At 40.1% G+C, this 25,658-nt stretch overlaps 1 protein-coding gene across 1 annotated transcript in view; it reads left to right on the forward strand.

The window, feature by feature from the left end:
• Window positions 1–4,134: 4,134 nt before the first annotated feature.
• LOC128473145 (cohesin subunit SA-2-like) overlaps window positions 4,135–25,658 on the forward strand; it is a 31,079-nt gene continuing 9,555 nt past the window's right edge. Inside the window, exons 1-25 of the mRNA XM_053455216.1 lie at window positions 4,135–4,271; window positions 4,678–4,784; window positions 5,377–5,449; window positions 5,558–5,704; window positions 6,398–6,494; window positions 8,179–8,255; window positions 8,494–8,565; window positions 8,819–9,023; window positions 9,423–9,574; window positions 10,321–10,394; window positions 10,941–11,064; window positions 11,958–12,056; window positions 12,462–12,541; window positions 14,902–15,009; window positions 15,859–15,967; window positions 16,426–16,543; window positions 16,843–16,946; window positions 18,648–18,740; window positions 19,307–19,396; window positions 20,740–20,943; window positions 21,126–21,199; window positions 21,984–22,071; window positions 22,763–22,843; window positions 23,415–23,507; window positions 23,798–23,942. Of these exons, the coding sequence (XP_053311191.1) occupies window positions 4,744–4,784; window positions 5,377–5,449; window positions 5,558–5,704; window positions 6,398–6,494; window positions 8,179–8,255; window positions 8,494–8,565; window positions 8,819–9,023; window positions 9,423–9,574; window positions 10,321–10,394; window positions 10,941–11,064; window positions 11,958–12,056; window positions 12,462–12,541; window positions 14,902–15,009; window positions 15,859–15,967; window positions 16,426–16,543; window positions 16,843–16,946; window positions 18,648–18,740; window positions 19,307–19,396; window positions 20,740–20,943; window positions 21,126–21,199; window positions 21,984–22,071; window positions 22,763–22,843; window positions 23,415–23,507; window positions 23,798–23,942 (2,548 nt within the window). The 5' untranslated portion in view covers window positions 4,135–4,271; window positions 4,678–4,743. The remainder of the gene's footprint in view (window positions 4,272–4,677; window positions 4,785–5,376; window positions 5,450–5,557; window positions 5,705–6,397; window positions 6,495–8,178; window positions 8,256–8,493; window positions 8,566–8,818; window positions 9,024–9,422; window positions 9,575–10,320; window positions 10,395–10,940; window positions 11,065–11,957; window positions 12,057–12,461; window positions 12,542–14,901; window positions 15,010–15,858; window positions 15,968–16,425; window positions 16,544–16,842; window positions 16,947–18,647; window positions 18,741–19,306; window positions 19,397–20,739; window positions 20,944–21,125; window positions 21,200–21,983; window positions 22,072–22,762; window positions 22,844–23,414; window positions 23,508–23,797; window positions 23,943–25,658) is intronic.

The raw sequence follows: 25,658 nt of genomic DNA on the forward strand, positions 1-25,658 counted from the left end.
TAAACCAGTTTAAATTGGGGAGCATTGAACCTTATTTATAGAACAGTAATTACTTGATACATTTTTTTTATGGAAATAGTAATGTGCCAGTAGGGGAAGGTGCTGATATGCTGAAAGACGGTTGCAGAGAGAACATCGGTATATATTGTTTTATTTGTTTAAACTTTTTAGGGGGTTTATAATAAAATGAAGAACTGATTAATTTTTGTGTTTCATATATTAAAGCATCCACATGTCGATACAAGTGAACATAACAAAATGTGGAATGCAACAATTTAGAGCCAACAAATAAATTGAGCAGAAAGTGATGCATAAATAACAAAGTATACAAATAAACTGGACGTTTAACGTATAAGAGCCATATTTTATTTCTAATTCATGTACATAAATAAACATTCCGCTCACGATCAAAATACGGTGTGAAATACAATAAAAAAGCATAATTTTAGTTACCAAGAAAAAATGCAATATTAATGGAAGAAAGCATACCCTGTGAGACATAGTGATGTTATTTATGTCTATTCACTAAGATATGCCCTTTTAATACTGACATATTCATTTTGCCTGGGTCTCAGCCCAAATAACAGGAAGAACTTGCTGTTGTACTCGATCGCTCATCACAGATTGAATGATGAACACGGTAGGATATAATCCAATGTGGGATCTGGACAAGTTCTTCTGAAAAGCCTGGGGTGAACCCCTGAACGAAAACACGAACTGTAAAACTGTCATAATGTATAACTGTCATCCAATGGTCATTGGGAGTGTGATGGATTTAATGGAAAATACCGCTAAATCTTGTTCAGTATCCAACCGGTTACACTCCAGCCATCGTATACATAAATGTGTATGATAGCTCAGTGGTCTCTTTAAATTAACTGTAGATGCCCTATAGAAATAGCTATCTAAAAGTCACAGCCATGTAAAAAGTCTGGGTAAAGCTCCACCCCTGGCCACGCCTCTAACCACACCCTTAAAGGTAAAGTGTCCATCTTTGGCTAGTTAAAAAGTTGGCAAGTAACCTCAGCAGAAGCGAACCATGTAATGGTTAATGTATAAATCGGTGCATCATTTCTAATACTGTACAATTCTGTGATCATCACGTCACTACAACCATGAGCTATAGGGCAAATCGGGAAACGGACATCATAGGTAATGCAGACCATGACACCTGTACCGGTTGCCCCGTAATGCTACGATCAGCCCTACAGAGTAGTTTAGGTTTGTTTGAAAGCTGTTCTGCGATTGGTGGGTTTCCTTGTTGTTGGTCCAGCCTGAAGGAGGAAACATGAAAAATCCAGGGCGGGCCGGAGTTCAAGTTACAGACAATAGGCTGTTTGGAGAGTGAGTAATAGGGGGCGTGTCTCCATATACCCGGATGCCCTGGATGCGGAGGCCCACAGGACAGGTAAACAACAGGGGAGGAGCCTGGTAAGGCGAAAGGATAAATAGAGTGCGGTACCCGCGCCGGGCTGCTCTTCTTGGAATGCGGGATGTCTTGGCGGGCAATGGGATGGTCAGAGCCCGGCGGCCGGGGAGATGGGGCCGCGGGGGTCGCTGGCAGGGCCCACCTGTGGCAGGTGTGATGTCATGCCTTAACCCAGTCACTGCCAGAGACCCCAAATGACACAGTTCCCTTAGGGTACAGTTCATAGTGAGGACACTAGTAAAAAAAAAAAAAAAGGGGGGAGATGTTGAAAGTTTGAAGTTTTGTTTGTAACAAGTGAGGGAGGCAGACAGTACTTCTGCAGTTCAGTCAGTGCTATGTCCACGAGTTTGCCTCATATTGATAACATGAATGTGGTTATAATTAGTATAATAACAGTATAATTAGTATTAATACTATTAATAATCAGTATTATTACTATGGGTAATGGGTCGGTTCTAGACAGTTAGGACCTTAAGTAAAAATATTTAGCAGTGAGAAAGAGGTAATAATTACACAGGCGCTGGTGTTTCTGGTGTAGGTATCTCCCATTTTTCCAGGAGGGTGCCCCTTTGACTATTGGTCGTCCCAGGGCCGGTATTAGCACCAGGCTTTCCCGGCAATTAGCAAAATCACTTATACATACCCACAAAATGCAGAGCAGCACTTCACATGCACTGGTTACCAGCATGGAGTGCATGTGTATTCTAGAAGAAAAAGTCTGACGTGGCCATGGTAGCGTGGCTTTGACTAGCCTCTAGACCCAGCTGTTCTTAAAGTCACAATATACCCTGAAAAAGTAATACATGCCATTAGCATTGTGTCAGGAGCATAGCCGAGTTTGTGCGATTCCCAGATTTACTAATGGAGGTGGATCTGCTGTGAGATAATGTAAAAAATGTAAATTGCTGGGATATGGGATATTTAGAGGTATGTCATCATTTGTAATCAATTTAACCTATTCGTAAAATAAAATATAAACTCATTTAAGCTTTCAAACTTCTGAGGTCCCTTAAACCAATAACGTGTGAATTAAGGATGTGAACATAACACTGTGACCTTTACAGCCCTGAGAAATGATATGGGGGTTTGTATGATGCGCATGTTAGAAGGAATACATAATGTATGTGTAATGTACATGATCAAATGAAACATCTCCATAAATAAAACACGACTGGGGATGTTATGCAAAATATTTACATACTACATTTGGACACGCATACAGCTCTAAAATATGTGAAAAGAGCTTAAATGACTGGATTTTTTGCATCATGGAAGATTGAACATGAATTTGTTTAGCTATAATAAGATGTGACCTATATTATATATTTATGTACAACAGTACTTAATAGTATATAGATTATCTCTTTTGGGTTTTTGTCCATAAAAAATTATAAGCATGGAACTGCAGCATCATTTTAGAAGCCTGAACCTAAGTTATGTTTCATAGGTTATGATTACATAGGAAAGTATTAAAAGTTATTTACACCCCACTTCTTAAACATACACACATGCGCTAATGGTTTTTCTGATGTATTTGAAGCATCTAATATGGTTTGTCTGAACCTTAGTGACATTTTGTTTGTTAGAAATTCGTCCCTGGGTGAAGCGCCACTTCTCCGGTTGACGATGCAGTTCTGTGCAAAGGTTTTAGACAGGTGTGAAAAATACTGTAAAGTAATAATGTTAATAGTTTCTTTTTATAATATAAGATAAAAATGAGCAGACTAGATGGGTGGGATGGTTCCTATCTTATGTCAAATTCTATGTTTCTATGTAAACAAAATGCAAAGTTAGTGATGGAAACAAAATGGAAAATTAGAAGGAAAATCAAAATTAAATCAATATTTGGTGTGACCACTCTTTGCCTTCAAAACAGTTTCAATTCTAGGTAGACTTGCACACAGTTTGTTAACAAATTTGGCAGTTAGGTTGAGCCAAACATCTTGGATTTAGGAAGTCTCAGTTGTTCCAAAAGAGCCATAGCAGCGCTTCCAGGACTCCTTGTTCTTCTTTACACTGAAGATAGTTCTTTATGGTTTTGGCTATATGTTTGGGGTCGTCATCATGCCGCAGAATACATTTGGGGCCAATCAGATGCCTCTCTGAGGGATAATCATCCGTCTGTACTTCTGAACATTGAGGAAACCATTCATTCTGACCAAATCCCCAACCCCGTCTGGAGAACTGCAGCTCCAGACTTGCAAGGAACCCCCACCAGCCTTCACTGTTGCCTTCAAACACTCATTTGCTCTCCAGCCCTTCAGCGAACAAACTAACTTCTGCTACAGCAAAATATTTTACATTTTGACGCATTAGTCCAGAACACTTGCTGTAGTTTTTTTATGTACTCCAGTTCCTGTGTTTTCATTAATAGTTGAGTTGGTTCCCCTTGTTAGTGGTATGGTTTTTTGGCCTCATGTCTTCCATAAAGGCCGCTTTTGACAAGATTTCTCCGGACAGTAGATGTGTGTACCTGGGTCTCACTGTTTTCTGCCAATGCTGAGCTTCTGGTGCTGCTGGACATCTGATTGAGATGGGACGTAAGCATGATGTATCTTTCATCTGCTGTACTAAGTTTCCTTGGCCAAGCACTTTGTCTACAGTCCTCAACATTGCCAGATTTAGATACCTAGAAGAATTGATGTCACTGGAATAACTACAGGGGACTCTTCTTCCTTTCTCCTCATATCGGTGTAAAATTGTTTCTAAACTATTTTGAACTGACACGGGGAGACAGGAGCGTATCGGGGTCATGTGACGTCATGTGACACTGCGGTGATACTGAGACTGCCCGCACGCTGTCCACAAGCAGACAGACAGCAAGCCGCAGTAGCGATGAGAGGTAAGCCGGGGCAGGATATATCTGTTTATATATATATGGACGTGTACTTTGTGTGTGTGTGTGTGCATGCATTTGTAAATATGTTGTATGTTGGAAGGGGGCAAAGAAGGCACAGACCAGTTGTGTGGGGGGTGATGATGGCCCAGTGGTTTCCAGTTAGTGATTGATGCTGTTTTGAAGACAAAGACGTGGGTCACACCAAATATTGATTTGGTTTAGATTTTTCTTCTTTTCATTCACTTCACATTTTGTTAAATGATAAAATTAAAGTATTAACATGTCTTTTTGAAAGCATTCTTACTTTACAGCATATTTTCACATCTGCCTTAAACTTTTGCACAGTACTATATGTATTTTATATCAATTATATATTGCATTTACGCGGAATGTTTTGTCAATTGTACAGGGAAAGGAGCAAGACAGCGGACTGTTTTTTCCCACTACACCTCTCTAAGGACACAATGTAGAAGAGATGATAGCAGTGTCCAATCAAACCACTGACGTTGGTCAAAAGTAAGAGATGGAGAGTATACCAAACTTCTGTATTCAGAAAGGAGAAAAATATGAATATGAAATAATGAACAGACCTTTTTTGGCTCTGTGCTAATGTTTTAGCCCCCTGCATAAGATAATGGGCATTATGCAATGTTTTTTGTAGTATTTAGCTATTTAGTTTCTACTTACTGTAACTTTGCATAGAAATATAGAATGTGATATCAGATAAGAGCCATTCAGCTCATCTAGCCTACTCAATTTTCCTGATATAAAGACTCAGACCTTTTACGCCGATCCCAAGAATGTTTAAACGATCTCACTGTATTTATCTACCATCATTTCTTCCTATGTGTAAAACCAAAAGGAATGTAATAGAGTGGGATTCTAAAATGTGTTCTTGTTTTCCTATTCATATGTGTCAGTGTTTAAAATGCTAGAATCAAAAATGTGCATGCTGGGTATGGTTGAACTATTTCCCCAGAATTCAGCCAGTAACGAGGGTCATGTTTCCTGCTAAATTAGGTGATTTCAATTACTTGCACCTATGAACTGTCGCTTTATTAAAATTATTAAATGTGTTTTTCCTTTTTACTTATTTTTTACACCACAGAGAGAATGCCCACACAAATTGTCTTCTGGATGCCACCAATCAGAATGGGGACCTAGGGATTTTGATGACCCCTGTAAGTCATTATGATAGAAAGACACTGTTAATTGGAGTAGGAGTAGTCCATGAACTACTGAGACCTCTATAAACCTTTGAGTCACGCAGTTCTATATTTTCCTACTAGAAGCCAAAAAGGATCCGGAAGCCATCTGAAAACCTCTCCAGAAGAAGTTCTGCTAGGAGAAGTAGAGACAGCCAGATAACCAATGGGGATGTACCAGAAGCTGTCACGCTTTTTGAGGTTGTTAGCATTGGAAAGAGGGCAATCCAGGTATAAATGCCTCCAAGAATTATACATTTGATCTATTATGAAACAGTTGGCCACGGAAATGAGTAGGGTCTTCAAACATAAAACATATATATAGTGTAATTTACACTATTTATATATAGTAGTTCATGTCTAAAGGCTGTCTTGTACAGCGGGCAATTACTTTCAAGGGATCCATGTATAAAGTGGATATAGAGGCAAAGGTGATACTTGTTAGCCTTGTTTGCATGCTCCTACCAGAATCCCTTGTGGTTGTGGCAGCACCATGAGATTTCTGAGGGAAAAACAAGCCTTTTGGCTTGTCTGGTGTCTGTAGATGAGTGCTTAATAATGCTTCTACTACCCCCTTTTATATATATATAAACCAACACTTGCTTGTCAGTTTATACATGCAAGCCATTGTCTCATGGTAAACTGTTCACCAGCCAATCAGCAGCCCAGCCACGCAAAGCATTTTTTTTTGTTTTATTGTTTTTTTTTAACCTAGATTGCAAAGCATAGTTGCAAAATAGCACAGTATGTAAATTTAACATTTGTAACTTGTAATGTTTATTGACGGTTCCTTTGGATGACAACAAAGAATGAATTACTTGTACTATGTTCCATTGGACCACGATGCACAAGGGTTGGAGACGGTAATAAGGGTTCTTATACCATTGTCTACACCCAACATGATTCTCTTGTGTTCATTTTCAGTCAGTGGTAGATGACTGGATTGAAGCCTATCAAGAAGACAGAGATGCAGCACTTCTTGACCTTATTAACTTCTATATTCAATGCTCAGGATGCCAAGGTAAACAATTCACAGTCCATTAATGACTAAAAATGTTAATAAAGATTTTGTTTTACCTGTAGTGTCCCTAAACAAAAGGAAGTATATTCGAAAGGGGAAATTCTGGTTTTAATTTTCTCATTTCCTTTCATTAGGAAGGTCCCACACTAGCAGGTTTCTCCTTCCCCGGTTTAAAGACTTTTAAGAAATCTCACTGATTTAACTTTACATTATACAGGGCTAAACAAGCTCTTCCTGCAACAAGAGTTTACTGAGCTTACCTCATGATGTATGGTAAAGTCAAGGACCTGACTTACATAATCTTGACATAATTGTCTACGTTTGTCCAAGGAAAGGGATCACTGTCAGTATGGCCCGGATTGGCAAATACCTGGAGGACCAGTAGCCCATTGTGCCGTAGATTTACCTTTACTGTCACTGGAGCAGCAGATCCAATCCTGGATACATGGTGGCCATATTTTGTAAGAGTATAATACGCAGCTACACGTACCTCATTTAGCGGCCGCTCGCCTTAAAGTACCAGGGCCACTTTTCATCCCCGGTCTGTCACTGACTTCAAGTGAAAACTCTTATTTTCTCTTGAGCTAATAAGGCTATATCCATTTTTTCTTGTTTAACATAGATGTGAAGGTCTGCAACAGCGTACACATTCCTGGTGGAACAAGCCAAATAGAAAATGTTTTAAGTAAATTAGAACAGTCGTCGGGCATGGGGCAGATAAATAAACATTAATGCACTTGGTATGTAGAAAATGTAACGGTGAAATAATGCACTTGGGGTAGAAAACAAATCCAAGGCAGAATATAGCATTGGGGACGCTGTCAGTGACAACAGAAGAGAGGCACTTAGGAGTGATTATTTCTGAGGGCTTAAAGGTAAACAGGCAATGCAACGAAGGGTCGGGAAAACTAAGTAGGGTGCTGGGTTGCATAGGGAGAGGCATTAGTAGCAGAGATGAAGTTCTGCCACTTTGTAGATTCATTCTAGAGTATTAACTACAGTTCTGGAGACCCCATCCCAGAACGATATTGATATAGAGTTCAGTGGAGAGAGTTCAGAGGAGGGCAACTAAAATGGTAAATGGTTTGCAGGCTAAAAATGATCAGGAAAGACCAAGATATCTTAATATGTATAGCTTGGAGGAAAGAAGAGAGAGGGGAAATACTTAAAGGGATTTACCAAAATACAGGAGCAGTGTTTTCAGGGGACACATTTTAAAACTGGAGGATCAGAGGTTTTGCGAGAGATGTAACGCAAGGAAGTTTTATTTCTCTGAAAGGGTGGTAGATTAATGGAACAGCCTCCCATCGGAAATGCTAGAGGCTTATATACCGTGAGGGAACTTAAACATGCATGGGATGGACAGATGGACCAAGTGGGTCTTATCTGCCGTCAAGTTCTATTTTTCTGTGTAAAACCTAGAATCAAGCGCTCCCTCTTGTCGATGCAAGTATCTTTACCACTCTCCGGAGTCGGATATGTCACATTTTTGATGTTTTGTTATGAGTAATGAGCTTGGCCCTACAAGAAGCGGTGAACTGGCCTATCTTAATTAATACAAAGTGCAAACTCCTAGTTCGGTGTCATCTTTTTGATCACATTAATTAGTTATATATTTTTTTAATATTGTATGAACTAGGGATACGTTGCTTAATATAATCAGCCCTTGTTTGCTTCTTTTCAGGTGTAGTTACAGCAGAACTGTTTCAGAATCCACACAACCAGGAAATAATGAAGAAGCTGACGGAGGAATTCGATGAAGTAACTATATCCATAAAAATGTATAATTAGTGCATTTGTGGGGGGCAAAGTCTGATTTTATTAGAATAACCATGCAGAAACATATGTATATGCTGCAGCTAGCTACCATGTCCAGGGAATGGACAGCATTCGTATACTTAATTTTATTACATTGTTTTGAGTTGTTTCCATACTTAAGAGCGTGACTTTCTGAATGCATAACTGATGAAGTTTCTGATGATGTTTTTTTTCACTCTAGGAAACTGGCTTGCAGTTCAAGAAATTCATGGCTTATCCTTGGATTCTTACAATTACCTGGCCAGTTTATATGGTAAGGTAATTAAAACTTTTTCAGTATAACAAGAGAGTTAATATAACTTTACATCTTTTTCTTTGTGGGCCCAGTAAAAGGTATTACTTCAGCTAAAGACTCAATTTTCTTTTGTGGTGATACGGCTATATTTTGTATGATTAAAACATGTAACAAATGTCCGCTTTTAGAATGAGACACTATATGGAGTGTTTGTTTTATGAAGCAGTTATTGATTTACTAATGCAGTGCAATTAAATACTTCTTTTTACAGAATGCTGAAGATTATCCTCTGATCAAACCAGGAATCCAGTGGAGAAAGTTTAAGGCGAACTTCTGTGAATTCACAGCCGTGTTGGTGCAACAGTGCCAGTACAGCGTGATCTATGATGGTTATCTCCTGGACACCATTATCTCGCTGCTGCTAGGGTTGGCAGATTCTCATGTCAGGGCATTCAGACACACAAGTACATTGACAGGTTAGAGCATAATGAGCCTCAGATTATATAAATTACTATGTTTGCTACAACAACATTATTAAAAGAATGTAATCAAAAGGAATAAAACAATTTAGGGTGATGGCGTGTAATTAAAGTGCCTCTATATGTCGAGGATCTGGTTGTCTACTCACTGGACGTTACTGCTGGCTGGTAGATATATTGAGACTTAAATGTTCCTTTAATTTCTTAGCTCTTTTGTATTGCGGAAACATTTTTTTGGCTAGTGGCTAAACTTATTGCCATGTTTCAATTTTTAATGTAATGCAATTTATGTTCATATGAACATAATAGAACACCTTTGCAACTTTACTCCTCATGTTTAAGCATACTCCTTAATGGCTTCTATTGTCATTCTCGTTATACATTTGTCTACTGCAGCGGTGAAACTATTGACTGCTCTGATCAGGGTTGTCCTGAATGTTGACATCGGTATAGACAACTCGCACAGGCTGTTGAAATTGGAGAAGAAAAGGCTGGTGATGAAAAGGACCAACTCCAGATTTGAACAGCTGGACAAAAAAAGGAAAGAGGTTTGCTATTTTAATAATCAGCTCAGTGACTTGTATTTAGACTATTTCAGTTTAATAAACTCTATAATTTATTGTTTCGCTTATTCAGTGCAGCTGATGTAACTAAAAAGGTGACTGGAATTTTAAATAATGACGTAAAAACATAATCCCTAGCAGAGATCGAGGCGCAGAGGTCCAGGATACCTATTAGAAGGCCAAGTATTTTGTATTAAAGGGACGGTCCAGTCATCACATGCACTTTAATGCATGAGACAGCTGTGTGGTCCCTTTAAATCTGCATATTGTTCCTTTTGCAAATGAATCCTACAGATCCCCCGTATGCATTTGCCCCTTCTCCTGCCCCCAGTTATTGTGTGTGCAGGAGATGTATTCGGACAAACACATCTCCTTGCACATGTTATACTCGCTTGCCAGTGACATTAAACTGTCTTTATACATTGAGTTAGCCATTTCTGTGTCCCCACAGGGCATAGGGGCAAGCTACGAGAGTGTAGGCTTACTATGAATGAGCAGGCTCTACTACAACATCTTTTGCTGAGCATGAGTTGAGAAACAAAATATCTCTTTGCTACAGATGCATGAACAAAACTAATTCTAGCAATAGATCTGCAGCTGTATATTTTCTCAATATTTTATTAATATAGGTGTTAAAGGTAGCCTTTTCAAATGGTAGAATGCAGTTTCAATTAGTAAAATGACAATTTGCTCATTTAGTTCCATGGAGCAATTTATGTTTTCATTCATAGCTTCAGCAAAAGCACCAAGAGATAGAAAACATGATGGATGCACTATTTAAAGGGACCTTCATTCAACGTTACAGGTAAGATTTAAGTTGATGGTACATTATATGACCAAACAGTTAGGAGAGTAAAGAGCAGAGATATAGGGAGATAGCGTTGTTAACCCCTTAAGGACAATGGGCGGTCCCAGAACCCATTGAAAACAATGCATTTTGAGCCCGTACATGTACGGGCTTTGTCATTAAGGGGTTAAGGAATCTGTAGTTTTTTGGAGGTTTGGGAGTTTGAATTTCATTCTGGAGAGTATCACAACCCAGATAGGGAGAAATGGCATAAGAATATTTGTCCGGCAAAGGTGTTCAGGATGGGTTGGAGGGGTGTGCTATGGTTCCGCTTTATCCTGGGGCAATTAAAAAGGATACATTGAAAAAAATGAAAGGACTAAATTGAAATGAGTTAAATTTAACTAACATGCATTTTTATAAGTTTGTAGTGCGGTGCATGGTGACAAAACATACAAAGTAAAGGCAGTGACCCACGCATATATTCATCCTTAAGAATTGGATCCCGTCACTGAAGCCCTTACAATCTGTCTATCACTGTTAATAAAGCCGATTTCGTTATAGGGATGTGGTCCCTGAGATCAGAGCAGCGTGCATCGAAGAATTGGGCGTATGGATGAAAATGTACCCTCAAAAGTACTTGAATGATAGCTGCCTAAAGTATGTTGGATGGATGCTTTATGACAAGGTGAGTTTCATTTCAAATGCCAATAGTGACCATCAAATGACACTTGCACATGTACAGCTTATTTCGCACGCCTGCTGTGTTTACTTATTACTTGTCTACTGCAACAATACATTTGAATTCTTTTTCATGAATTAGTGGCGTGTCACTAAAAGCCTGATTCAGTTCTATGTCGCGTGTACAGTGGATTAGGACGTATTTATGAGTCTGGCAAGTTTGCAGAAATATGGCTCCACTCAGGGCCGGCCGAAGACTTAACGCCGCCTGGGGCGAAGTTTAAAACGCCGCCCCCCCCGCCGACGCCGGGGGGGGCGGCATTTTAAACTTCGCCGACGCCATAATCTACGATCCCCCCCCCCGGTACTTACCTTTAAACAGTCCTGCGGCGAGTCTCCCTGCTCTGCCACGGTGCCGGCTTGTAATGCTGAGCGCCGGAAATTGACGTCACTTCCGGCGCTCTGCATTACAAGCCGGCACCGGCACCGAACAGGGAGACTCGCCGCAGAGGAGAGAGAGAGAGGGGCGCCGATCGGGTAAGCGAAAACCACTCGGTGCCCCTCTCTCTCTCCTCCGCTTCAAAAAAACAAACAAAAAAAAAGCGCTTGGTGCCGCCTGGGGCAATTGCCCCAGTCTGCCCCATTATAGGGCCGGCCCTGGCTCCACTAATATCTAAAAAAGGGGGAAATGCAATAGAATGATTTCATAGGTTTCTCTACATTTTATTTGTATAACACAAATGTAGTCATCTTTTTATGCCTTCTTGCAAGAAAAACATGGAGCATAGCCACATTGGAACTCAAATGTTATGCTGTGGACACTGCTATCTGTTTGGGATAAAGGGTTAGTATACTTAGTTTAGATTATCACTTAATTATTGAAGTTTTTTTTGTGTGTAGATCCCCGAAGTACGCCTCAAAAGTGTGATGGCTCTGCAGGTGCTTTATGAGAAGAAAGATCTTGTTTCCAAAATGGATCTCTTTACTAGCAGGTTTAAGGTACAGCAGTCCATATTATTTATTTATCATACATTATTGTGTAGCTCCTCAGAATAAAGTACAGTAGTGATAATCTAAAGAGTAGTGATAATCTGAGTGCGCTCCTTATGGAAATACTCTGAGCTGGATGAAGAATATGTATAAAGAGCCATCCTGTTTTAAAATGGTCCAATCACCATAGCAACCAATGGAATTTCCATGCCAACTACTCCACTTTTACCTCTTACTACTAAGCATGTAACTCCTTTTGTGGGGAGGCTGCTATTAAAATCACAGCAGACCAGGATTTGGGGGTTTTCTTAGGTTTACTTTGCAAAGACTTTAGAACGGTCTATTTTTGCACGCACCTCCTTGTGTATTGCAAAACCCATGTTCTGTCATATAATTTACGCTTCTTTCTGTTAGGATCGCATTGTCTCGATGACGTTAGACAGAGACCACGATGTATCCGTACAGGCCATGAAGCTCCTTGTGTGCATATCACAGTACGTATTTTTCACTATGAATGAACACGTGATTGTGTTTTTTATTTTGCAATCAATGTAATTGTTGGTTTAAGAGTAAGCAGCTTACTTATAAAAGGTGAGACCTGTGGTACGAAGTGACAAACCCAACATATTGGTCAGTTTCCTATTGTGAAGGCCTATCCTCCCCTCCTCTGCCACCAAAGGAGAACGGTAACTTAACAACAGGGGACAAGCTACTCAGTGGGGAGGAATAAAAATCTTAATAACAGACAATGTGAAATAATATGGCTGCTTATGGCAGTACACACAGTAGATTGTCAGCTCGCAAAAGTGGGGGCATCATCTCCTTCTGTATCATTGTGTTTTATGTGCTTACCTTCTTGTTAATTTGTATTTTGCCACTTTTAATCTTATTGTTCAATTTCTATTGTCTCCTACTATAATTTCATAATTTTATGGTGCTCTTTAAATAAAGTTAATGAAAAGCGCCAGATTACAAGACAAGTTACACCAGGTTAATTATCATTCTGCATTTTCAGTTATGACCGGAGTTAATTTATATATTATATATATATATATATATATATATATATTACACATAGTTTACTGTAAGAAGAGGAGCAGCTGTAGAATTTGTATAAAAGCAAATTAGCCCCACAAATGCATAACTCAATTGAAGCGATGGCTTAAGAAATTTCCACACATTAACTATGCATTGCGCAGGGCCAGCCCTTCTTGCAGGAGAAACTCGCCAATGCATACTGAACTCGTACGCCTGCTAACTCATGGGTATTTGAATACATCCATAAAGGGAACTGAAAAGTACCGGTTATTAGTATAATAGTGCAGTAAATGTACGAGTGGCCACTAGATGGCAGTATAGCACTTGTCCTTACTCACCTCTATATCAGATTATTTGGATAGAATAGCGTTTGCAATAATAAAGCAAATGCCCAATCCATAACACTCTAAGTAATGAACAGCGTCTGAGAGCATAAACATTAATAACAAAACGTGTTCTCATCATAGAGTCAGGATAGCTTTATGCATGTTTCATGCATGTTTAAATTCCCTCCTCTTATTAGCCTCTACCACTTATGCTGGGAGGCATTTCTTCCTTTCACTGCTGCTCTCTCAGAGGACATCAATGAACCCCTGAACTAGTGACAGCTTCATAGAGATAAATGCAAATAGAGTATTAACCCGTTCCTGATCGCCTTAACTGGCGTGCCTAAAGTGTATACAATACGATAGAGGGGGTTTGGATATAAGAGTATATCCGATATCATGATATGTGGAGGTTCCTCTGTTAATTGATGATATGAGTGTTATGAATTTATTTCCTTTATAAGCATTATTTCTTTAAGTTATTGGTTTGGTGCAGGTGTATTAAAACTGGTGCTGTCACTAATTGTGTCTTTTTAATATAACTTTTGAATGGGTTTTATACATAACGATGAAAAAAGGCGCAAGTGTGCCAATTTGCTTTAATCCCCACATTATGAGTTTTCTCTACATAGCAGAAAATGCCAGGGATAGAATGGCAGCAATCTTTAATGCGGTGATCCAAAAGCTGGTGCTTATTCTGTAACATAATTCTTGGCTACAAATTAAATCACTTTTTAAGGAACTACCGGTAATAATTTTATACACGGATGCAGATACTGATAGGACTTTTACGACCATTTTAACATAGAAACTTAGCATGCTTCGGGAGATAGGGCCCTTCTAGCCCAACTTCTGAATACTTTCATTACTCCCTGACCTTATCTTATGTCTAGGATAGCTGTATACCTATCCCATGCATAAACTCCTTCAATGTATGAACCTCTACCACTTCTGCTGGGCAGCTATTCCATGCATCCACTACCCACTCAGTAAAATAATATTTCCTGATATTACTTTAAACCTTTTGAGCAGACTGGTTTGAACAGCAGTTCATTTTTAGGACCATTTAGCAAATCTGCTAGGATCTGTACATGTGCCAAGTGACCTTTCATCAGACTTGATCCTAATGTCATAATAGATTTCCATGAACCTCGTGCATCACTCACATAAATAATTCTGCATCTAAATCATTCTCGATGAACGTATTTTACTACGTGTGTTTTAGTAATTACCATTTAGATAGGTCTCTGATATAAAATGCTTGCAAGCCTCTAACACATTTGTGCCGAGTACTAGAATGATCCCTTTGTTCCATTCACAGCGTAGTTCAGTCGGCGCTGCCAATAACACAGGTCATGAATCTATGTGCCCGGCCGAAGAATCACTATGATTGTACAGATACACAATGGAGAGATCTCACCCAGTCATCGCTAGAATGGGTTAAACACGACCTCACACTGCATAATAACAACAGGGCTGTCTTCATACAGGGACTGCGAAGACGTGTTTACGAGCGAGGACTGCGAGATCCTGTACCAGTTTGTGTATGCCGCGCACCGACCGCTGGCTGCCGCAGCCGGAGAGTTCCTCTATAGGAGGTAACTTCAGGGCCATTCATGTTTAGTGTTCAACATAATGCATTGGACTACACGTTTAAACAACTTTAAAGGGCTTTATCTTCTGATCTCTGAACCCGTCAAACCACTGCCATGTTACATCCTACCGAGTGCCTGTTTAAGGCCTGACAACCACGGGTCTGACGTGGCAGCCAAAGGCTTGGATGATGGCGAGATGGTTTTGTTGCATGGTAGGATGCAAGCATTGTGTTAATAGTGCTAGGACCCCTATATAAATGATAAGCTCTATGATCTCCTGGATTTTAAGGTGCTGTAGAGGGGACACCATTAGTGTCTTATAAACACTAATCTGCATTAATCAGCTCAAATAGAACACCATTGCTTATGTAAGGAATACCATTTAAATGCAGATAGGGGATATGGTCACTGACTGCACTATTTAAATATTATATTATTGTTTTTGTTCATTTGATTGATGCTTTCATTTCAAATGAAAGGGTTAAACATTGACATATTTTACCTATAGGAACAGAAATGACCATACTTTAACAATGTTTCTTCGTGGGGAATGTAGAATACAAAGTCGATTCTGTATAGTATCGTAATGTTCCGTGAAATGATTTGTTTGAACACTCTGCACATTACCCACAGTCTGGTATTGATTCTTTGATTCAATATATTTGATAATATTCTTTCATAATACATACAGATATTATTTCAAATCTGCACTTTACATTCCCTCCACGCGAGATCTCTAGTAATTCACTTCGTCTCTGCACTTCGTATTTTATGTTAGATACACAAGAGCGAAAACAATTTCCTTCCAATATTCATAATATATGCTCTGCTGCCCCAATACGTTTCTCTTAGATGTTTAAATCAAGTGGCAAGACAAGAAATCCCTTTGCAGAGGACGGAAGGCATTGGGCACCGTTCTGGTCAGCTGAGGACCCTGCTGGCTTTTTTCAGTAAGAGTGAGGTGGGATAGTTCCATACTTTCATTCATGTTTTTTGCTAGAAAGCTTTTTTATTATTATTATTTTTTTATTTACATAAAAGACGTTTCATCATGTGTTCATAAGTCCCTTTTGGTGATAATATTTAATGTGCTATAGTATTTTTAATATTATTAAGATATGTACATTGATGCTGAGCCATAAGTGAATTAATATGGAGTCAGGAATTACAGTTGCTGGCTATTTAAATAATCTATCGTTGTCCAGATATGTCTACAGAACCGTTCTTCTGCCTACGCTCAGGGTATGGCTGGTGCGCCGTATAGCTTTGGTCTGGGGACAGAGATAAACATATAGTGTGGAGTAAGATGGAATGGGGTCATATATATTTTTAATCATCGGGTAACACTGGAAGGTCTCCTGGTTGTGTTTGTGACATGAATGTGGTGGCTTTATCTCCTGCTTTGTGTTCCCATTGTAGCTGCACAATCACCTGATCTACCTTGTTGATAGTCTGTGGGACTGTACACCCGGCTTCCTCAAAGACTGGCAATGCATGTCCACCATACTGCTGCAGGAGGGCACTGGGGAGGACGAAGGTACGAGGAACTTGTATGTTCTGTATGTCGTATAGATGCCCTCGTTAACACATTATTGTAGGTCTGCTGTCTATGTGTGGACAGGGAAGCCCTGATAGGGAAAGAAAACATGGGTTTGCATGTTTCTAAGTTCTAAACCTTTGACAAGAACAAATCAAAGCAACACATCTCCTTTTTCCCCTCTCTTTTGCAATATATGAGGGACGTTTGAAAAGCTTCCGCACTTTTTTGAAACTCTATTTCAACCGCACTAAACATCTTTGTGTTTTAATTGTAATGAGTATTTCATTGGGTTTCAGCCTTGAGTTCGACCCAAGAAAGCCTTCTTATCGAGCTCATAGTGACAAGTGCCCGGCAGGCGGTGGAGGGCCACCCGTCGGTGGGGAGAGGAGCTGCCAAGAGGGTGAGTGGATTTGTGCAGCACTAATGGATATAAAGACCCCTCATCTGGTTTCTGTCACTGAAATTGCAGGTTATGAGGTCTCGAGTGTCCAGTGGCTAGGTCTTTGAGTGGCCGGATCATAACTTAATGGTACCCTCTGCTCTATCCTATAGTAAATATTTCTGGGCTAGCCCAGAATACCAACAGCTGCTGTAACCTAGTAATTCTGCCGTCTAATGTTATCCTAAGATTGGCCTATTAATAACTCTCCTTATTCTCAGCTTGAGTCAGGTTGTGTTTGTGTCCATGGATATCTCCGCACACAGCATGCCCATTTTATAATTGTTCTTTCAGTTTTACATTTAATTTAAAGTGAACCTGTCACAGAGTATGTAACAACATTAAATATTTCATTTCAGGACAACTGTGTGAGACAATTATATTCACACACACATATGCATGAACACGTGTGCGTATAAAGTGCCCATGTATAACAGCTCATGTGCCTGTATATAGGTATAACGTTCCTCTGTATAACGGCTCATGTGCCTGTATATAGGTATAACGTTCCTCTGTATAACGGCTCATGTGCCTGTATATAGGTATATCGTTCCTCTGTATAACGGCTCATGTGCCTGTATATAGGTATAACGTTCCTCTGTATAACGGCTCATGTGCCTGTATATAGGTATAACGTTCCTCTGTATAACGGCTCATGTGCCTGTATATAGGTATAACGTTCCTCTGTATAACGGCTCATGTGCCTGTATATAGGTATATCGTTCCTCTGTATAACGGCTCATGTGCCTGTATATAGGTATAACGTTCCTCTGTATAACGGCTCATGTGCCTGTATATAGGTATATCGTTCCTCTGTATAACGGCTCATGTGCCTGTATATAGGTATATCGTTCCTCTGTATAACGGCTCATGTGCCTGTATATAGGTATAACGTTCCTCTGTATAACGGCTCATGTGCCTGTATATAGGTATATCGTTCCTCTGTATAACGGCTCATGTGCCTGTATGTAGGTTTATAGGAGCAGATGTGTTTATGAAGTTTGGGATGGAGTGTAGAGCGGAATTAATGATCCGGTATAGGGCAGCGCAGTTATTATGTGGGAGAGGTGGACATAATTCTGGTACGGTGCAGGGTGTGAGGGTGTTTGTATAAGGAGGTAGTGGGTAAGGCTCTGAGACGTGACAGGAGAGGGATTAGGATCACTAAGGATTGGGGGGCAGAATAGGGGGTAGTAAAGCACCAATATAGAGCACCCAGTACAGGGAAGGTGAATGGTATGGGGCAGGGAGGTTTTTCTGCGGGCTGAAGTATAGCATAGATCGATGTCTCTCTATAGCGACAACCATGCAATGCCCCCACAAAATGGTGGGGCTCAGGCAGCTACTTACTCGCTGTTACCCCTGGGTGTCCCATCTGTGTGGCCAGGCCACACTCACCTCAGGCTGGTCTCTGTTGGTGGGAGGGAAGCCACTCTCGCTATGTATCCTTCCGCTTCTTTCTGAGACACTGGCAGTGATGGTGGGGCCCCGGCCCCTTGCATGGATCTTTCTTATGTTAGCCTCGCCACTTCCTTTGCACCACCTCATGTTATTCACTTGGTTACCCAAGTCTGTCTTATTCTAGAGATAGCAAAGTGATGGGTATACTTTCATAAGAGTGATGATACCTGATCTGTGTGTAAAAGCATTCTTTCCAATTAGGTCCTCTCTGCCAAGGAGAAAAGGCTACAACTTGAGGACAGTGTGAGGATTACTGAGCACTTTTCTAGGACCCTGCCTCTGCTGCTGGCAAAAGTATGTAATCAAGCAAATCAGTTCCTCTATATATATCAACTGCCTGTCTCATTCTGCATGTTTGAACCTGATAATACCCAATGAGAATGATTTTGCTGGCCCTCACAATGCCCTTAACCAACATTCACATACGTATGTAATGACATTTATTTTTTCAACGTTTACACTGAGAAGCACTTATGTGCCTGCTCTACCTCACTTTTACCTTTTGCGCAATATACCGCCACCTCCTTCTTGATTGGAAGCTCATTTGAGCTGGACCCTCCTTACCGTTTGTTTCTGTAAGCCTGAACCTCACTACAGTACGTTCTATTTGCCTACAGTACAGCATTGCAGAATGTGATGGTGGAAAAAAAAACACCTCTCCACTTTGGTCTTCTTTTCCCTCACTCCTGTTCCTCTACTTTTCTTCTTTCCTTTTTGGCCATCTGCTCTGTCCTTCACAGATGTCAAATAATATCCCAAATCCCTGTTTGGAATCCATTGCTGAGCAAGATTCAGCCAGCTCACAGATCCTATGTGTCTGTTATGGGGCATTACTGATATGTTGCCTTTTAATTCTGCAGTTTTCATCTGATCCAGACAAGGTGACAAACCTTTTGCATATCCTTCAGTATTTTGATATGGAGGTTTATTCAGCAGAATGCATGGACAGGGTAAGATGTGGACACCTGACCATCACACCTATATGAGGTTGTTGGACTTCCCTTTCCAAAACCACGGGCATTAATACAGATGTGGTTCCGACTTGGCGGCTATAACAGCCTCCACTCTTCTGGGATGGCTTTATGCGTGTGTCGTATTTGTGCCCATTCAGCCATTTGTGAGGTCAGGCACTGATGTTGGATGAGAAGGCCTGGCTCAGGATTCCAAGTCATCCACTAGGGTTAAGGTCATGACTCTCTGCAGGCCACTCCAGTTCATCCATACTTGTCAAACAATGTCTTTATGGACCTTGCTAAGTACATTGGGGCACAGTCATGCTGGTACAGAAAAGAGCATTTCCCAAATTGTTTCCACAAAGTTGGAAGCATAGCATTGTCCAAAATATCTTAACATTACCCTTCCCTGGAACTAAGAGACCTACAACAAACCTAGATTCGACCATCAGACTTCCAGATAGTAATTCATCACTCCAGAGAACATGTTCCAAAGTCCACAACTTCAGTTGATGCTTGGCATTGCGCATAGTAATCTTTGGCTGCTTGGCCATGGAAATCCATTTCATGAAGCACCCTATGACAGTAGCATGGTATGACAGTACCAGAAACAGCGTGTCCATGTGCTTGATTTTATACACGATGAGTGCACCTTGAATTATACTTGTGTACCTTCCCTATATGTTGTGGAAGTGGGGCTAGGGCTCACATGCCAGGAGACATCATTTCACCCTTTTCTGTAGCATTGCTAAACATTGGAATGAATGTGGTGTATATATTGATTTTTAACTGCCTTAAACTAGATTAGAGCACCTGTTGTGGCCCCCGGGAAGAGCTGAAACTCGAGAGTCACCTTTGTTTACTGGGCTACTTATAATAATAATATAATTTCAATAAACTGAGGTCTTTAGTCAAGGGTGATACCTTTATTTGCGCGTACATAGAAAAATATGTAAAGTCACATAAGCTTTTTGAACCTCAGAGTTATCCTCCTTAGGAGGACATCTTTTTCCAGTGAATTGTATCAGCCTCTCCTAACTATAGACTCCATTTTCTCTTGGGTTAATATGGGTATATTATATATTAGAATATCTCTATCTGAGACACAGCGCACAATACATTCTCATATATTATTGTATATATATACATGTATTGTCATGTTTTTTTTACATGAGTTTATCCATACATATACTATACACGTTAGAGGGTATGTCAATCGTATATGTAAATAACCATTTCTGGCTATGTAACCAGTGAATATGTAAGATATGTTTCGGCTCGGTAACTGCATCATTATTGCTAGTATGGCTGTTAATGTATAATGTATAAATGATTTTCAGCATTTGGAAGCCTTGCTGAAGCAGATAAAAATGGTTGTGGAGAGCCATTCAGTTCCAGAGGTGTTAGAGGCCTGCTCCAAGGCATATCGAAGCCTGAGCAAAGAAAATCTGGCGTGCCACATCCGGGTTAGTCTATCTATGAGACAGCTGGTAGAACAACTTGTGGACAATTTCAGTCAAATGCTGGATAAGATTCTACAGGAGGTGAGTTGTACGAGAGCCTCGGTTCTCTGCGTGAAACCTAGCATAGAATACAGAAGCAACATCTTGTAGGCAGTAAGATAATAATTTCTTATTATTTTATTCCATCATTGGTAATTACCCACTTCTTTCCCTGTACCTGAGTTGCTTTTTCGTTCCACTTACAGCAAACATTACTGTTTCAGAGAGAAGAGTCTCTGGCTATGGGAGACATGCAGCCAATGGTCAACACTTTGAGGAGACTTGCAGCATTCCACAAGTGAGTTGTCTCGCCATATAAATGGGAATTGAAAATATGCTCTTAGTGTCTGTGTATCCTAATTCTCACTAGACCTTTATACGCTCTCTGACCTGGTGATTCTGTGGAATATCGTCTATTTTTATGAAGCACTTCATGTTCAACAGTCACTTTGTCTCTAAGACCTTGAGTTGTTTTGCTGAAATTCTATACATCTGTGTGGGAGACTCATAGATTCCTTGTGTAGTTCTTGTTCAGCTCTGGTTTTAACGTTCATTTAATCTGAATGAAGATGGAATGCAGTACATGTAGGGCATATTATGACCATGCCTAAGCATTTCAGAAGCACATAGAAATTGTGGTAAACACATGGCTAAAATAGGAGGTACAGTTATACCAAAGTGGTGTGAAATGTACGCTTTATGTCTTAAACGAGGCCACAGCTGTTATGACTTGATAGGACATATCATAATGCTTCTCTATGCATTTCCTCAATGGTCCATTGGGTTCCTGTGAGTTGGTACAGCAATTAATCACAGATGGGTACTGTAAAATTTTGGCTTCAGAACTGCATAGTATAATACAAGCTGACAAGGGAAGGTGAACGCTAGGATCACATAGAACCTACTACAATGCCCTCAGCGGTTGCTTTAGAGTGCCGTGATTTGTGTCACACGCATTACTTAGCATGGCAGCTCCCCCAACACATACAAGAACTGTTATGTACCATTTAATCTTCTTGTGTGCTGCTTCTTTGATACGATTAATATGTTATGTTTTCATACTTTCTGTTTCTTTGATGCAGTGCACATAACCTTACTCAGTGGGATCTATGTCAAAAGATGTCTTTGCTCCTTTCCTTTGACACCGAGCAGCACTCCTTGCCGGTTCAGGTATATATTTTTACAAATAAAAAAAAAAATAGGACAGTCCCATTCAGAGGGCTTTTTGTTTGTAAAGGTCCTGTGTATATAACTTATGTCTGAGTTATTATTGTTGATTTATATAGCACCATCATATTCTGCAGCACTGTACAATGGCTATAAGACATACCAAGTAGTGCATCTCAAACGTGAGCTATGCTGAAAGTGTATTTATTTTACGCAGAACATACATTTCTTACTGAAAATCCTTTTGTAGCCACATGTATCCAAAAGCTGCAAATAGAGATCCACCCAAAGTTTCAATATATACAGCATATACCTTGCTAAAGGAAGGATCTCAAACCCAGCATTTTTTCACAGAACACGCAATTAAAATAATGATGATTTTATAAAGATTAACATTTGTGTTGCTCTAAAATTACTTTTTCGAAAATTCTGAATTTTGTATAGGGTAGTGCTTTGTATCTCATGGTAACCAAGACTGTTAAAACCAGAGGGATTTTGGTTCGATAGCCGTATCCATTAAAACAAAGCTGTGGCACATTAATAAAACTAGCATTTTGAAAAAAAGTGAGCAATCAAAAGGAATGGTTGGTTGGTTTCCATGGTGATTGCTCTGCATTTAGACTGTAGGGTAGCCATTTCCACAGAGCAGATTGTAAAATGAAAAAAATTGTAATGTGAAATATTCTGTGTACAGATCATTGTTCCTGCTCTCCAATGCATGTATTATGCCCTCTTATGGAAGCTGGTACCCATCATGGAAGAGTCACATACCAAGGTTTGTTGTTTTCCTATGCATCTCAATTGAGGCAGTGAACATTTGTAACTAATATCTCCACAAAATAACTCTTGATGGAACTGATTGTTTTTGGCAGCATACCTCTTGATGTGATAGTTATTGGGATAACTTTCCCCAAATTCCCCATGGTACTTTCAGCTCTTTCTGACTTCACATTATGAAGGGCCAACTCAGTAGTGGGCTGATGCTGCAAGAAGAGCTTGGCTGGTCCTGTAATAATGTGAAGTCCCATCAGTGAGATTTGCTCAGTCTCCGCACTAATAGATCTATACAGTGTACAGGACCAGCTCAGCCATTTACACAGGAGAAGCTTGCTAGTCTTAGCCCTTCATAATGAAACCCCAACTGTCCGGCAGACTATCCTGTTAAGTCTTCCAATAGTGAATAAATTATAAACTCATCTGTATTTATGGCATGAAGTATGAATAATTAAGAAAGCCTTGACTGCCCACTTAAATCACTGGTGAGAGCTGATCCCATTTTAACATTACCTTATGAGGTGATACTGAGGTGATTAACATATCCCTTTGTTTTGTTCTCTTATTTGCAGGAAGTGATTGTGTCGTTTAAGGCACAGGTAGCACGCTTTTATCAGATTTGTAGACACTACCTTAATCATCAAGACAGGTCTTTGAGGGAACAGGTAAGTGGTGAAAGTTATTTGGGGTCTATCCACTGGTCAACAGTAGACCTAAAGCACCTTTACATTGAACAACACTGACAGACAGAGTTGCATGACCAACTGATATCAGGTGTGTTTCCCACGTTATCTGGTCATATCCCATCAGGCTACCTAATTCCTGTTGACAACATTAATAATTAATAAGCCTGACATTGTGCTTGAGTTTTGCTGGGACCTGTTTTGAGACATCACTCTTGTGTTGACATACATGTGACTGTATGTGCTGTGTAAGTAATGTGTCTCTCTTGTAGGCATTTATGTCACTTTGTGACCTCCTCTTATTGCTGAGACACAGAAGTGGAGAGGTATCCAGCTGCACTGACTCTACTCTGCAATCACAGCTGCTGGAGTTTATTCAAGGACACGTATTCAGTGTCGAAGAACCAAAAAATAAAGGTGTTTTATTTCCTTTTGCTATGAGTGATGTTAAAAATGCAGTCAGACGTATATTTTACACTTGTAGTTATTACCATAGCCAGGAACTTGCAGGCTCAGGCTACCCTGACATAGCCACTCATATATGTGGCTAGCGGTGGGCTTACTACCAATATTGGCAGGCCTAGCCACATGTATGTGTGTGTGTGGTGGTGGTGGGGCTAGCCCCAAACACATTAAATTTGTATGGGGTGGGAGGTGAATAGGAGTGGGCAAGCCTAAAAACCCCTACCGCAACCCGTAGATTTCATAGCAAGACCTGGAGAAGCGGCGCTTTACCTGGAGTCTCCGGGCGAAACCTGGTGAGTCCCCAGGTATGATTATTACCTTTAGAGCAGTTTTGGCTTTCTTGCCACCATCTTTTTTAAATGCCCACTTGTGCTGTCATTTCATATGTATTAGATGCACTCATCTCCTGTTTGGGAAGGAATGCTCTAACTTTTCAAATGCTTTAACTTTTAAAGAGGCAACTTTATGTTTGACAGTACAAATGCACAGCAAGAACCAAATGCCACAGACTTGCGAGCCTTGTTTCCTAAAACTCATTGTTACAGATTAAGCATTTTTTTTAAAATTAATCACATTTTACACATGCTAATTAATTTGTAGTGTTTTTATTTCATACTTTTAATGTCATTGTGTTCAACAACAGTTATTCCTAACATGCTGGTCACCTGAGATAAATGAGGGCAAAAAGGGATCTTAAGGGTGCTCAGATCTGAGGTATTTCCTATATTTTACCTGATGACAGGAGAAGCCTAACATTGAACAAATATTATGGTATACCTTAGCTTTTCTACTATAACTGGATCTTTTCTGTACGCAGTAATTATAATATTTCCACACTAGAAGTTGACTCCCCTCCTAATGATTGAATTTAGGTGTTTCCGCCCCACCATACAAAGACATTTTGGACAATGCTAGGCTCCCAACTTTGTGGTTACAGTTTGGGGAAGGTCCTTTTCTATTCCATCATGACTGTGCCCCAGTGCACAAAGCAAGGTCCATAAAGACATGGTTGGATGAGTTTGGTGTGGAAGAACTTGACTGGCCCAAACACAGAGCCCTGAACTCAACCACATTGAACACCTTTGGGATGACCTGGAACAGAGATCGTGAGCCAGGCCTTCTCGTCCAAATAACTTTCCACCATGTGAATTTTAAAAAGAAAATTGGTATAAAAGTCTTAATCTCCTTGAGGGCGTTTTACAGAGTAGGATATGTATGCCCACTGAGAGAATAATTACGCATACAAGCCACCGCAAGGGTGATAATAGTAATGCTGGAAATAATAAAATGACTAATATATTAATGCAAAACACATTTCCAATTTCCCCCAATACTATTTGCATATGGTCCTTAAAATAGCTAAAAGGGTGCATTGCAGAGACCCCCCCATGTTGTACTGCGCCCCATAATGAATAGCCCTCTGTTGTTTGGAGCAGCTGCTGCCAGGACTCCATCAGTCTGGTAGATGCGACCCCGCTGCTGCCTAAAGTTGTCATTGTCAGCATATAATCTTTCAGCTTCAAAATGCTCTTGGATGTTTGCACACTTGCTGGCTCTTGTCAGTATGATCATTGCCTTTGTTCTGTATACGGAGTAATGTGATCACAATTAGAAGGCACGTTGGGGGGGAGTGGAGTTGCCACACCAGCCATGTTTTCCAGGACACAC

The sequence above is a fragment of the Spea bombifrons genome, chromosome 2 (assembly GCF_027358695.1).
Source record: "Spea bombifrons isolate aSpeBom1 chromosome 2, aSpeBom1.2.pri, whole genome shotgun sequence".
Lineage (NCBI taxonomy): Eukaryota > Metazoa > Chordata > Amphibia > Anura > Pelobatidae > Spea > Spea bombifrons.